This window comes from Tupaia chinensis, unplaced genomic scaffold (genome assembly GCF_000334495.1).
Source record: "Tupaia chinensis unplaced genomic scaffold, TupChi_1.0 Scaffold149922_1, whole genome shotgun sequence".
NCBI classification, from domain to species: Eukaryota; Metazoa; Chordata; class Mammalia; order Scandentia; family Tupaiidae; genus Tupaia; species Tupaia belangeri.
The window spans coordinates 595,080-608,477 of NW_006209766.1; the positions used below are offsets into that span (position 1 = coordinate 595,080).

At 41.6% G+C, this 13,398-nt stretch overlaps 1 protein-coding gene across 1 annotated transcript; it reads right to left on the bottom strand.

The window, feature by feature from the left end:
- Positions 1–2,518: 2,518 nt before the first annotated feature.
- On the bottom strand, positions 2,519–4,045 carry LOC102471037 (histo-blood group ABO system transferase-like). The gene has a single exon (XM_006171607.1). It carries the CDS (start codon positions 3,698–3,700, stop codon positions 2,582–2,584), a length of 1,119 nt encoding a protein of 372 aa, XP_006171669.1. The 5' UTR covers positions 3,701–4,045; the 3' UTR covers positions 2,519–2,581.
- Positions 4,046–13,398: the final 9,353 nt, after the last annotated feature.

Here is a 13,398-nt window from a genome sequence, read left to right on the forward strand (position 1 = left end):
TGTCAGTCTTAGGGAACCACATTCCTACAAGATCACTAATTGGCTTTATTGCAATGGTTGGGGGTGATGTTTTACCCTTGCAGGGTACCGTAATAACAGTAAAACTCACGGCAGAGAAGTTGAATACCGGCCAGTTCAAGGACACAAGGGAGAGTTCGTAAACTGGGCCTTGCCTCAGTTTCTTCCCAGTCCAGGCCTTGCCTTAGAATGAGAGGCAGCATCCTTATCAGCTTGTGTTGCCTGCATGGCCCCGTCACCAAAGCCTAACTTTTGTTGTTGTTCATTTATGGTAGGGGCATGTGCTTGCCAAAGAGAGAGAGACAGAGACAGAGAAAGTGAGAAAGTGTGGAGAGCAGCCAGTCTGAGAAAACACGTGACCTTTAGACGCATGCAAAAATGCGCTTCCGTGAGTTACTCTAGTAATGGCTATTGAGAAGCATTTACATACAAAAGCCCTATTTTCCTGTTGTCATTGGTTATCTTCCTGTTGTTGTTGATACCCATACCTAATACTGCATGGTGGTAAAGGTCACATGCTTTCCTTTTTTTTTTTTTTTTTTTTTTTTTGGGGAATTTTTACTTTACGGTGCACACATAGAGATAGAAAGTGAGAAATCACCTCCCGGAATGGTCATGCTGCAATCCCTTCTCCTCCATTCTCCTCTCAGGATCTTGGGCACGCATGCACATGCGCCCGGTGTGAGTTTTAAGCCACCGGGTCCAGGACGCAAACCGCGGTCGACTACGTGGGAGTCCAGTGACATAGCCATTCTGCTAACTGCTGGTTCCCAAGGTCACATGCTTTCTCAGACTGGCTGCTCTCCGCAAGAAAACACTACTCAAGGGGGATGATCATGCAGCAACCCTTTTTCCTACATTCTCCTCTTGGGATTTGGACATGTACACACATGCACCTGGGTCCAGGTCTCGAACCATGCAATCAGTCATGTGGGATTCAGCCACCTCAACCCTCATGCCACTGGCTAGCGTCTCCTAATTTTTTTTAAGTTGATTTATTGCATGACTGAAGGAAAGAGACAAAGATATAGTACCCCCGATCGGGTCCTAATGCTCTAGTCTGTCTACTGTAGCCTCAGTCAACCAGTAACATGGACACACACGTGCCTAGTGTACTCAAGGAGGTCTCCAGCCACAAACGGGCAACCTTCCCATGTAGATCTGCCCTGCAGAATGTTGTGTTCTACAACTTCACCCCTCTCCTGCTCCTTGAAGCCTAATTTAAGCAATGGAATGTTAGTTAATTCAATATATCAATATTGGCTTATCAGATGTAACAACTGTCCTACTCTAATGCAAGAGGTTAATTACCATAGCAACTGTGCATAGGGAGAATGTGCAAGGGTAGTTAGGGAAATTCTATGTATTTTCCTGCAAACCAGTAACTATTCTAAAAAAATAATAATTTGTTTTTTAAAAAGACAAAGTAGGGGCCACCAAAGCCATGGTGGTTAAGGTAGTTGGATCCCACATGGCTGACTGCACGATTCAAGTTCTGGACCCAGTGGCTTGAAAAACATGCAAGGTACATGTACCTGAGTGCTCCAAATCCTCCTGGAGTGGGGAAATAAAGATTATTATAGAATGGCCATGCCCCATTGTGGGGCTCTTTCTGTCTCTCTGGCAACCACATGTGCTCTTTGGTAATAATACATATGTCTATACATGGGTACATACCTACATATGTACACATATACACGAAGGGACCATTCAACTTTTTTTTTTTTTAATTCCAAGTCTCTCAATATTCCCCATGCTACTTACAGTGTTAATTTTATTTTCTATAGCATTTGGTCCCTTCTGATTTTTTTTTTTTGAGGGGGGTAGGCTTTTGCATAGGGCACATGCACTTGCCAGAGAGAGAGAGACAGAGAGACAGAGAGAGGGAAAGTGAGAAATCACCTCCCAGGTGGGGAGAGTGGCCATGCCTCAATCCCCTCTTCTCTAGTCTCCTCCCAGAATCTTGGGCAGGCACACACATGTGCCTGGCATGATTATCAAGCCACCAGGTCCAGGATTCAAACCGCTGTTAACCATGTGGGATTCTAGTGTTTTAACTACCTCACCACCTGCTGGTTCCAAAGGATCTTTCATTTTTTTACAAGGAATCTGAAAACTAGGCCATGAATTCATCTACTTGGCCAAGAGTTGGGGCAGGTTTTGTGTGACTGCCACAGGAGGCAGGAGACTGTGTGTCCGGGAGCCTCATTTCTTGTTTGAGAAAAGATTTTCCTGAAACCCTTGTACAGCAGGACAGGCAGAAAACACTCACCTTCTCCATCCTGAAAGGTGTTAAAAGAACAAGTGAGAAGCTCCAGGAGGGAGCAGGAATTTATGCCTGAGCCCAGAGTTCAGACCTGCTTAAATGTGTGTGTGGCAAAGGAGGTGGAAATGAAATTAAACCTGCCTAAATTTGGGGAGATGGTGAGACATATCAGCAATTTTTCTCAGTCAGGCAAAAAAAAAAAAAAAAAAAAAAAAGAGGTGGAATTGTTCCCTTTCTTATAAAACACTTGTTAAGTTAGGATAGCATGCCAGGAGGATGACTAACGCTGTCTGACCATTACTCCTCACTGAACCCTTTCTGGAAGTGTCCTTCATCAGCCCGCAGTTCTGAGTTATTCTTTGGCAAGACCATAACTCTCATCTTCTTTATGATGAAGGGCGAGCCCACCAGCTGCTTGGCCCACATAACGTACAGCAGGAACTGATCACACATGTACTCAGAGGAAAGGACCTTGGTGGGTTTGTGGTGAAGTAGGTACTTGTTCAAGTGGCTCTCCTCATGCCATTTGGCCTCAATGAGACCAGCTTTGTCAATCATCATTGCCTTATGGCAGGCCTTGGTGAGCCTATACACCTCTGGCACCGACCCTCCAAATAGAGCCCCTATGTAATAAAAATCCCCCTCATCCTTTGGAATATAGGCTTGGGACTGAGGCCGGCGTTCATAGGGGAAGGAACCCCGTGGGAACCCCAAGTAAGCAGGATGGATGGTTCCAAACAAGGAGGAGAGGATCTCCACGCCCACGTGGTCGTTGAACTTCATGTCCACATCTGCACACACAAGGTAATCTACCTCCCTGAGGAAGCGTCTCTGGGAAAAGATGCTGATCACCTCCATGCGGTGCATGGAGATGTCCTGCCAGCGGGCATAGCTCTGGACCCTGAGAATGGCCATCTGCCTTCCTTTTTGGAGCAGGATCTGTGGAACATGCTTAGGTTGGTCGGTGAAGATGTAGTAGTTCACTCTGTGTCCCACCATGAAGTATGTCTCTGCGGTTTCCAGAAACAGCTTCAGAAAGATTATGTATTTTTTTACGGCAAACACGGTTAATCCAATGGTGGCATTCTGCTGTCGGAACTGCTGATTTAGTATGTCAATATTGAAAGTCCCTTCCCACACAATGGGAGCCAGCCAAGGTGTCACCACAAGGACATCTCTTCTAGGGGGTATTAGCAAGTCTGGCTGGGGATGCACCACTCTTGATAGTTCTACATTTTGTTGGCCATAGTGTTCTCTAATTGCCATGTTTACCTCAGCTAATACTCTTTTTATCTCCTGCCTTGTTAAGCTCATGCAAGAATAGTCATAGCAGGCCAAGATGAGAGCTAGTAGGAGAATGGTCACACGACAAAATGAGTAGCATTGCCCAGACAATGTCCACAGTACCGCAGCCATAGCTCTGCTTCTGCCTGATGTAGCTTGGATGCCTCAGGTGCTTCTAGGACACCTGATCCTCCCTGAGCTTCTCTGCCCACAGTGGTCTCTCCTGGGTGGGATGAGGCAGAATATAGACACCATGAGGCACCCACACCCTTCCTGTTCCTCCTGCCACCACCACAAAGGGTACCTGAAAACAGACTGCCCAGGCCTTCTCTGTGGAGGAAGACTCCAAAGCCAGCAGAAACTTGATCAATTCACTTTTGGTTTGTGGTCATGTCAAAGAACCAGGTGGCAGGACTCAGACAACACTTAACTAGAACTTCTGGGCCAGAATGTAGGAGAGAATCAGCCCCTATGTAATGAAAGTCCCCCTCATTCTTGGGAATATATGCTTCAGTGGAATGGCTCAAGGGAGACCAATGAGCAGATAAAGGACAGATTGTGATGAAAGCAGGGTAGGGCAGGAGCCACCAGAGAGCCTGACCAGGTGGTTATCTGCTTTGGGTTCTGGTCTGCCTATGACACTAGATGTGAGACTTTTAGTGAAACATTGAGTTTCCTGGGAAATCCATAAATTCAACACCAGACTGCCTAAAGTTTATATCCAGTTGTGAGAAGTTGACATTTACTCATTCAAGAAGCTTGATGTGTGAATCATGATATAAAAGATAGAAAATCTTCAGATCAAGGGATTTTTTTTAATTTATTCTCCTAATAATCACTTAAAAGGCACTGAAAATTTATCAAATGGGCACCAGGCCTTAACCTGTAGTTAGGACTAAGCTGCCAAGCTTAACATACAATTTGTTATTGACTCCTCAACATGCCTAGGTACAGATGCTACATAATCCTCATTATTTTATTTTTTAAGAGGTTTTGCCTTAGGGAGTATGCACTCACTGAAGAGAAAGACAGAGACAGGGAGAGGGAAAGTGAGAAATCACCCCCCTGGTGGGATGGCCATGCCTCAATCACTTCTCCTCCATTTTCTTCCCAGGATCTTGAGTACGCACACACACGTACCCAACGTGATTTTCAAGCCACTGGGTCTGGGACTTGAACTATGGTCAGCCATGTGGGAGCCCAGTGATGTAACTGTTATGCCATCTGCTGGTCCCATAATCCTCATTATACAGATGGGAGAAGAGGCTCAAAGAGGTGGGTAACTGGCCAGTGACCACATGGCCAGCTGGTAAGTGCTGAAGCCAACTCACCTGCCAGACTCCAAGAGTGGGCTCATAGCCACCCTATATCCTGATCCACTGCTGCACTTGTGTATTCTTAGAGGTTGCTTTCTTTGGGTTCTTTTCCAAATTGGGTTCCTTTCTTTGGTAAACTGCCTTGGGCTTCCATGTTAGAAGACTCTTAGACAGAACCCAAAAACTATGGAAGGGAAAATGAGCCAGGGCCCTTTACTGACTTGGCGCTTATCCTACTGCCCACACATACACCTCCTCTCTCAGTAGTTCTTTTTTTTTTAATAATTTTTTGTTTATTAATTTTAATTATTATTTATACATTTAATCGCTATACATCATTTAGATTGTAAAGAGACTTTACCCAGCATGACACACACCTCAGTCCAGCCCAGTAGAGAACATGCGCACATCCTCATCAACAAATAATAAACCATATCTGTGTTACACAAATGCCTTACCTCTCCATTCCCCCCCGCCTCCCATTTTTTCCTTTCCTATGCTTTTACCCTCCCCCATTCTTTCCACTTTGGCTCTAGTGTTCATAAAAATTTTTAATGCTTGAATGTCCTCCAGTCTTTCAGTCTCTGTCATTGAGTACTTACAGTCGGTATATGTTAAGGGGAGACATACAATGTTTCTCTTTCATAGCCTGACTTGCTCCACTCAGCAATACATCTCCCATTTCATCCACTTTCTATCAAATTCCAGGGCCTTGTTGTTTCTTGTGGCTAAACAGTATTCCATGGAGTATATGTGCCATACTTTTTCAATCCATTCATCTGTTTGTGGACATTTAGGTTGGGACCATGTCTTAGCAATCATGAATAAGGCTGTAATGAATATAGATGTGCAAGTGCTTTTCTGATTGAGTATTCTCCTGTCCTTTGGGTAGATATCCAGGAGCAGAATTGCTGGATCATATGGTAGTTCTATCTGAAGGTCTTTGAGGAACCTCCATATTGTTCTCCACAGTGGCTAGACCAATTTATAATCCCACCAACAGTGTGGGAGTGTTCCCCTTTCACTGCATCCCCTCCAGCATTTATCATTTTTCTTTCTTTTTTTTAATCTTCACCATTCTGACTGGGGTTAGGTGGTATCTCATTGTGGTTTTGATCTGTATCTCCCTTATGATGAGGGATATTGAACATTTCTTCATATGCTTTTTGGCTGTTCATATGTCTTCCTTAGAGAGTTGTTAATTCACCTAATTTTCCCATCTTTTAATTGGGTTAATCTTTTTTCTTCCCAGGTAAGCAGCTTGAGTTCCCCCTGTGTTCTGGTTATCAATCCCTTACTTGAGGCACAGTTTAAAAATATTCTCTCTCATTCTAAAGGTTGTCGATTCACACTAGTGACTGTGTCCTTTTCTGTGCAGAAACTTTTAAATCTGATGTAAACCCACTTGTCTATTTTGGGGGAAATAGCCTGTGCTTTGGGGGTCTTACTTAAGTCTTGGCCTACCCCAATGTCTCCCAGAGTTTCCCCAGTGTTTTCCACCAGTAGTTTTATCATTTGTGGTCTTAGGATCTTTGATCCACTTTGAGTTGATTTTTGTTAATGGTGACAGGGGTTCAGATTCATCTTTGTGCAAATGGATACCCAGTTTTTCCAGCACCATTTGCTAAAGAGGTTTTCCTTTTCCCATTGGATTGACTGGTATCCTTTGTCAAAGATGAGTCGGTTGTATGTTTTGGGGTTTATTTCTGGGGTCTCTACTCTATTCCATTGGTCTTCATGTCTGTTTTTGTGCCAATGCCTTGCTGTTTTATTATCATAGCTTTGTAATATATTTTGGGGTCAGGAAGTCAGATGCCCCCTACTCCACTCTTCTTGTGTAGAATGGCTTTGGCAATACGGGGTCTTTTATGATTCCAGACAAATTCTGTAATTGTCTTTTCTAGATCTGTGAAGAATGTTTCTTGTAATTTTATAGGGGTTGCATTAAATATGTAGATTAATTTGTACTGGATTGCCATTTTGATTATATTAATTCTGCTGATCCAGGAACATGGGATATTCTTCCACTTTTTTGTGTCCTTTTTGATTTCCTTTGTAAGGTTTTCATAGTTTTCCTTATAGAGGTCTTTGGCTTCCTTGGTTAATTTTATTCCTAAGTATCTTATACTTCTTGTGGCCATGGTAAATAGGATTACTTTCTTCAGTTCTGTCTCTGTCTGCTTGTTTGTATATAGACATGCTATAGATTTTTGTAAGCTAATTTTGTATCCTGCCACTTTATTGTATGCATGCATTACTTTGAGAAGTTTTTTTGTGGATACTATTGGGTCTTCTATGTAAACAATCATGTCATCTGTAAACAGATCATTTAAATTCTATTTTCGCTATTGGAATGTCTTTTATTTCCTTCTCTTGTCTGATCGCATTGGCTAGGACTTCCAGTACTATATTGATTAGGAGCAGAGAAAGTGGGCAGCCTTGTCTTGTAGCAGTTTTTAGTGGAAAAGCTTTAAGCTTTTCTCCATTCAATATAATGTTAGCTATAGGTTTTTCATAGATGGCTTTTATTATGCTAACAGTTGATTCTTTTCTGCCAATTTTACTGAGCATCTTAATCATGAAAGGATGTTGTATTTTGTTGAATGCTTTTTCAACATTAATTGAAATGATCATACTGTTTTTATCTTTCTTTCTGTTAATATGGTGTATTACATTTATGGTCTTGTGTATAGTGAACCACCTTTGCATCCCTGGAATAAAGCCCACCTGGTTGTGATGAATAATCTTTTTTATACGCTGTTGAATACGGTTAGAAAGTATCTTGTTGAGAATTTTTGCATCTATATTCATCAGGGATATAAGTCTGTAGTTTTCCTTTTTGGTCGTATCCTTATCCATTTTGGGAATGAGGGTAATGGAGGGTTCATAGAATGAATTTGGAAGGGTTCCTTCCTTTTGGATCTCTAGAAACAGTGTGAGTAGGATGGGGGTTACCTCTTCTTTTAAAGTTTTGTAAAATTCAGCAGTGAAGCCATCAGGACCTGGACTTTTCTTTGTTGGGAGGTTATTTATTACTGATTCAATCTCATTGTTTGTTATAGGTCTATTCAGGCTTTCAATGTCCTCTTGAATCAATGGTGGTAGATTATACGTCTCCAGGAATTTGTCCATCTCATCCAGATATTCTTGTTTGTTGGTGTATAAGTCATCATAGTATCCTCTAATGATGTTTTGCATTCCTGTTATGCCGGTTGTAATGTTGCCTGATTCACTGCGAATTTGACATATCTGGTTCCTTTCTCTCTTCTTCTTTATTAGTCTAGCTAATGGTGTGTCAATCTTGTTTATCTTTTTAAAGATCCAGCATTTGCTTTTATTTATTTTCTGTATAATTAGCTTATTTTCTATTTCATTTATTTCTGCTCGAATTTTTATTATTTCTTTTATCCTGGCATTTTTTTTTTTCTTTTTTGGTTGTTGTTTTTCCAGTTCCCTGAGGCATGATGTTAGGTTGTCTTTTTGCTACCTTTCCATCATTTTTTTTTTATAGAGATTTTTGCTATAGGGCGCATGAGCTCGCCAGACAGAGAGAGAGAGACAGAGAGATAGAAAGCGAGAAATCACCCCCCAGGGGGGATGGCCATGCCTCAATCTCTTCTCCTCCATTCTCCTCTCGGGATCTTGGGCACACACGCACACGCGCCCGGCGTGAGTTTAAGCCACTGGGTCCGGGACGTGAACCACGGTTGACTATGTGGGAGTCCAGCGACATAGCCATTACACTAACTGCTGGTCCCTCCATCTTCTTTTGTGTGTGCACTAATTGCTATGAACTTTCCTCTTATGACTGCTTTTGCCATGTCCCATAAATTATGGAAACTTGTGTACTCATTATAATTTGCTTCCATGAATTTTTAAATTTCAGTCTTAATCTCTTCAGTAGTCATGAAGTCATTTAGAAGTAGGTTGTTTAGTTTCCATGAATTTGTGTATTTTTGAGGGTTTTTCCTGAGATTAAAATCAAGTTTAATTCCATCATGGTCAGAGAAGATGCTGGATATAGTTTCTATGCTTTTGAATCTGTAAAGGCTGGTTTTGTGCCCTATTATGTGATCAATCTTCAAGAAAGTACCATGTGAGGCTGAGAGAAACATGTATTTTGTGGGGTTTTTTGGGGGGGGTGGAAAGTTCTATAGATGTCTATCAAGTCCATCTGATTCATGCTGTCATTTAGGTCCTGGATTTCTTTGCTTAATTTTTTGTCTTGTTGACCTGTCTAAAAGAGATAATGGGGTACTGAGATCTCCAACAATGATTGTGTTACAGTCTATCTCCCCTTTTAGATCTTGCAGTCTTTCCTTTACATATTTGGGTGCTCCTAAATTTGGTGCATAGATATTTATAAGCATTATATCTTCTTGGGGAATTAGCCCTTTCACTACTGCCCTTCTTTGTCTCTTCTTACAATTTTTGTCTTAAAGTCTATTTTGTCTGATACCAGTATTGCAACTCCAGCCTTTTTTTTTATTTCAATCTGCATAGAATATCTTTTTTCAGCCCTTCACTTTCAGCCTATGTATTTCTTTATCAGTGAGGTGTGTTTCTTGCAAGCAGCATATAGCAGGCTCCTGTATTTTTTTATCTTATCAGCCAGTCTATCTTCTAGGTGGAGAATTCAATCGATTAACGTTCAACATTAAACACTTGTGGTGTATCTCTGTCATTTTGTAAGCCATTTCCTTGGTTATTTTGTGTTCTCCTATTTCTGTTTGTCTGTCTTTAGTTTTCCTGATATAGTGCTCCTTTTAGTACTTCTTGAAGAGCTGTTATAGTGTTGGTAAATTCTTTCAGGTTTTGTTTATATGAGAATGATATTATGTTTTCTTCCCATTTGAAGGATGATCTTGCCAGGAATAGTATTCCTACTCTTTCCTTGCCTGAATTTTCTTTTACAGAAACTGTGTTTTATTTATATACCTTTTTTCAAAATAGATTTTATATACAGTTGGCTGAAAATTAAAATTGCTTTTCCAAAAACCTGATAAATTACCACTTTCTTAGATCTTTCATGATATAGTAATATTAAGTCATTAAAAACACTGAAAGGCCAGTTAATGTTAATCACTAGCACTTACAGAACACTGAAACTGTGAAAAGCGTTTCAGGAGCAAATGCACCAAAAACCAGCAAGCAGGAACGTGAGCAGAGCCAGCTAGGACACTCAAACATCTCTACAGCTTGAGCCCTCCTTGCTGCACTCAGCACTGCGCACACACTTTAGCAACTAGAAAAGCTGTTTGTTTGACTTTTTTTTCCCCCTAAAATGAAAAAGCACCCTGTGGCACAAACAAGAACAGTCCTGAGGTCTTGGTGGGGTCCAGGGGCGCAGTGACTTGACCTATGGTCCTTATCTGGTAAAGCACGTCACTTAGCCACTCTGGAAGACTTGATCTTCTTGAAGTCAACAGGGCTCAGAATCAACGTCCAATTTTTAAATTTCCCAACCTTCCAATCTGTCTGCTTGACAAAATACTGGGAGCCGACTTCCTCTTTTGGAGCTTCCTGTCTTCCTGCCCTTAACTCTTCTTTCTCTTGAAAATATCTGTGTCCTGGATGGCTCTCTTTTCTTTTTGCTTGCTGCCTTTTTTCCTTTGATTTGCTGCTGCAAAACTTTGTAATTCACGTAACTATTTTTGAGAGGCTGGACAGCCAGCATGACAGCGTGTTCAGGTTCCAGGACTGGTTCTTTCCCTTTTCCATAACCTGTGATTCCAAACCGGTGCACTTCCACCAGAGCCTTTTCTAGGTTAAATTCCTGTACATCCACTTCTTTTTCAAGGATATTAGCTTTAGGCGAAGTCATAGAGGTTCTGCAGCAGAGTGTCCAGAAGCTTCTGAGAATCAGGAGACTTAACAGAACTCGGCTCCTGCTCTCTGGCTATCATGTGCCCTGCAGAGAACCGCCAGAGCACCCACACGGCCTCAGTGGCTGGGGGTCCCTGCCTGAATTGTTTCTAACAAGAGATCTAATGTTAGCTTGATGGGATAACCTTTGTAAGTAACTTGACATTTCCCTCTTGCCAATTTTAGTATCATTTTTGTCTGTATTTTGGCTAATCTGGCTATGATGTTCCTTGGAGAGAATCTGTTTGGGTTGATTTTATTTGGGGGCCTATGTATTTCTTGGGTCTGGTATCCAAATACCTCTCTAGGTTTTAAAAGTTTTATTATTATTTTGTATTATTTTCTTCCTCTTCTGGGATACCAATTATCCAAATGTTTGGGCACTTGATGGTATCTAGTATTCCTTATGTATTATCCTCATTTCTTGAGGTTGTTTTCTCAGTTTTTTGATAATGTTTTCTAGATCAGAGGTTTTGTCTTCTACATTTGAGATTCAATCTGTGTGATCTAATCTACTTTTAATACTTTTGAAAGAGGTTTTCAATTTCCTGTATCACATTCTTCATCTCTAAAAATTCCATTTGATTCTGTTTTATGGTGCCTATTCTTCTTTCAAATTGTGAAAGGACTTCCTCATCTCGTGGAGCTCGATGTCTCTTTTCTCTTGCATCTTGTTTGGTCGTGGAGCTAGATGTCTCTTTTCTCTTGCATCTTGTTTGGTCACTATAATATTCTGAATTGTTTATCTGACATTTCCACGATTTCCATTGTGTTGTCTGTGGGTGATGAGAAATTGATGTTTTCCCTTGGGGGAGAGACATTTTGTTACTTGCTCATATTTCTTGCACCTCTGCGATGGTTTCTAGTCATCTGGTGATCTATACATTCCTTCCTAAATTATTCAAGGTATCTCTGAGCATTCAAAGGTGTGCAGGAGTAGGCAATTGGCGATCTCTCTTCTGCTCTGCCTCCCCGTTGCTCACCAGCACCTTGCACTGTCACTGGTCCTGCATGACCCAAAGTCTTCTCTGTTTCTAGAGAATAGGTGTGCCTGAAATTGAGCCACTGAGCTTCAACTCAGTAACAAAGAGATCCTGTGGCGTGCAATGCATGCCATGCAGGCCATGCCTTGTACAAAGGAAGTCCTCAGAGTTCAAAGGCAAGTGGGGGAGGGGATGAGCCACATGTCCCAACTGTTAAGCCCTCCAGGCATAGGCGGCCTGCAGTCCATCAGGCAAAGCCCTTTGCTGGAACGGGTGTCCAGATGGGGTGGGGAGGGGCGCAAGTTCCAAGAAAACAGTTTTTAAATGACCTTGAATATTCTTGGCAAACAGAAAGAATCTATAGCTCTGAGATTTCTGACATTTTATCCCATAATTGCAGGTCTTGAATTATTTTATTTTTTTTTAGTATCTGCTCAAAAGACAAAGAAGCATGTTGAAATCTAGTCATCTGTTTATCAGGACTGCCAGAAAAACAATTATGCAAATCGGTTTTAATCCATTTAAGCTCAGTAAAAGGGCTTGTATCATAGGAGAATAAGGGACAGTAACAGTCTTAGCAGAAGTATCGTAAAAAGAATTGTTAGAATAGGGCCTGGCAAGTGGCATGGTGGTTAAAGGCGCTGGACTCCCACATGGCTGACCATGGTTCAAGTCTTGGGCCTGGTGGCTTGCTTTCTCACTTCCTCTCTCTGTCTCTCTCTGATCAAACTGGAAAATAATAATGATAATAATAATAAATAAAGTTAAATAAAAGAATTCTTTTTAAAAAAAGAATTATTAAAATAAAGTGGAGGGGGACCAGCAGTTAGCATAATGGCTATGTCGTTGGACTCCCACATAGTCGACTGCTGTTCGCATCCTGGACCCGGTGGCTTAAACTCACGCCGGGCGCATGTGCGTGTGTGCCCAAGATCCCGAGAGGAGAATGGAGGAGAAGAGATTGAGGCGTGGCCATCCCCCCCTGGGGGGTGATTTCTCGCTTTCTGTCTTTCTCTCTCTGTCTTTCTGGCAAGTGCATGCGCACTATAGCAAAAACCTCTTAAAACCAACCAAAGAATAAAGTGGAGGAGCCATAGGTTTTGCAGAAGTTTGCTTATGTATAATTTTTTTGTAATTTTCATATCATGGAACTTCAGCTTGTACAGGGTATAAAGCTGAGTGAACAGCTGAATTTTTAGGAGGAAGCTCATTAGAAGACCTCCATTCTTTAGGTGGGAGAGAGAATTTCTCTTTTGTAGGTGGTGGACTTTCTAAACCTGAAACTTCGTCCTCCAGAGAATCCACTTGTTTTACTTCTCTGTTTGAGTCCAGCTTATTAGATGGAGTTTCTTCCCCAGATTCTGACCAAAGTGGCTCTAAAGCTAAAAAGGTGAGATTACATAGGGACCATACAGATAAAGGAACAGTTTCCCCTTGCTGATGAGCCCGCCTTAATGCGCGAATAACTAGTTTCCATTGTTTATAATTGAGAGCATTCTTGCCACAGGGAGTAAACCAAAAGCAATGTTTACAGACCAAATAAAAAAGTTCTTCAAAAGCGGTCATTTTTACCTTAACCTAGAGGTCTTGAGTAGAGTGTGTAAGATTCGTATATAAGATTTATAATTAGAAGACGTATTTCCCATACTTACCCTGAGCTGAACCT

Coding starts and splice junctions, on each gene's coding strand:
- LOC102471037 (XM_006171607.1), bottom strand. CDS start 3,700: ATGGCTGCGGTACTGTGGACATTGTCTGGGCAATGCTACTCATTTTGT.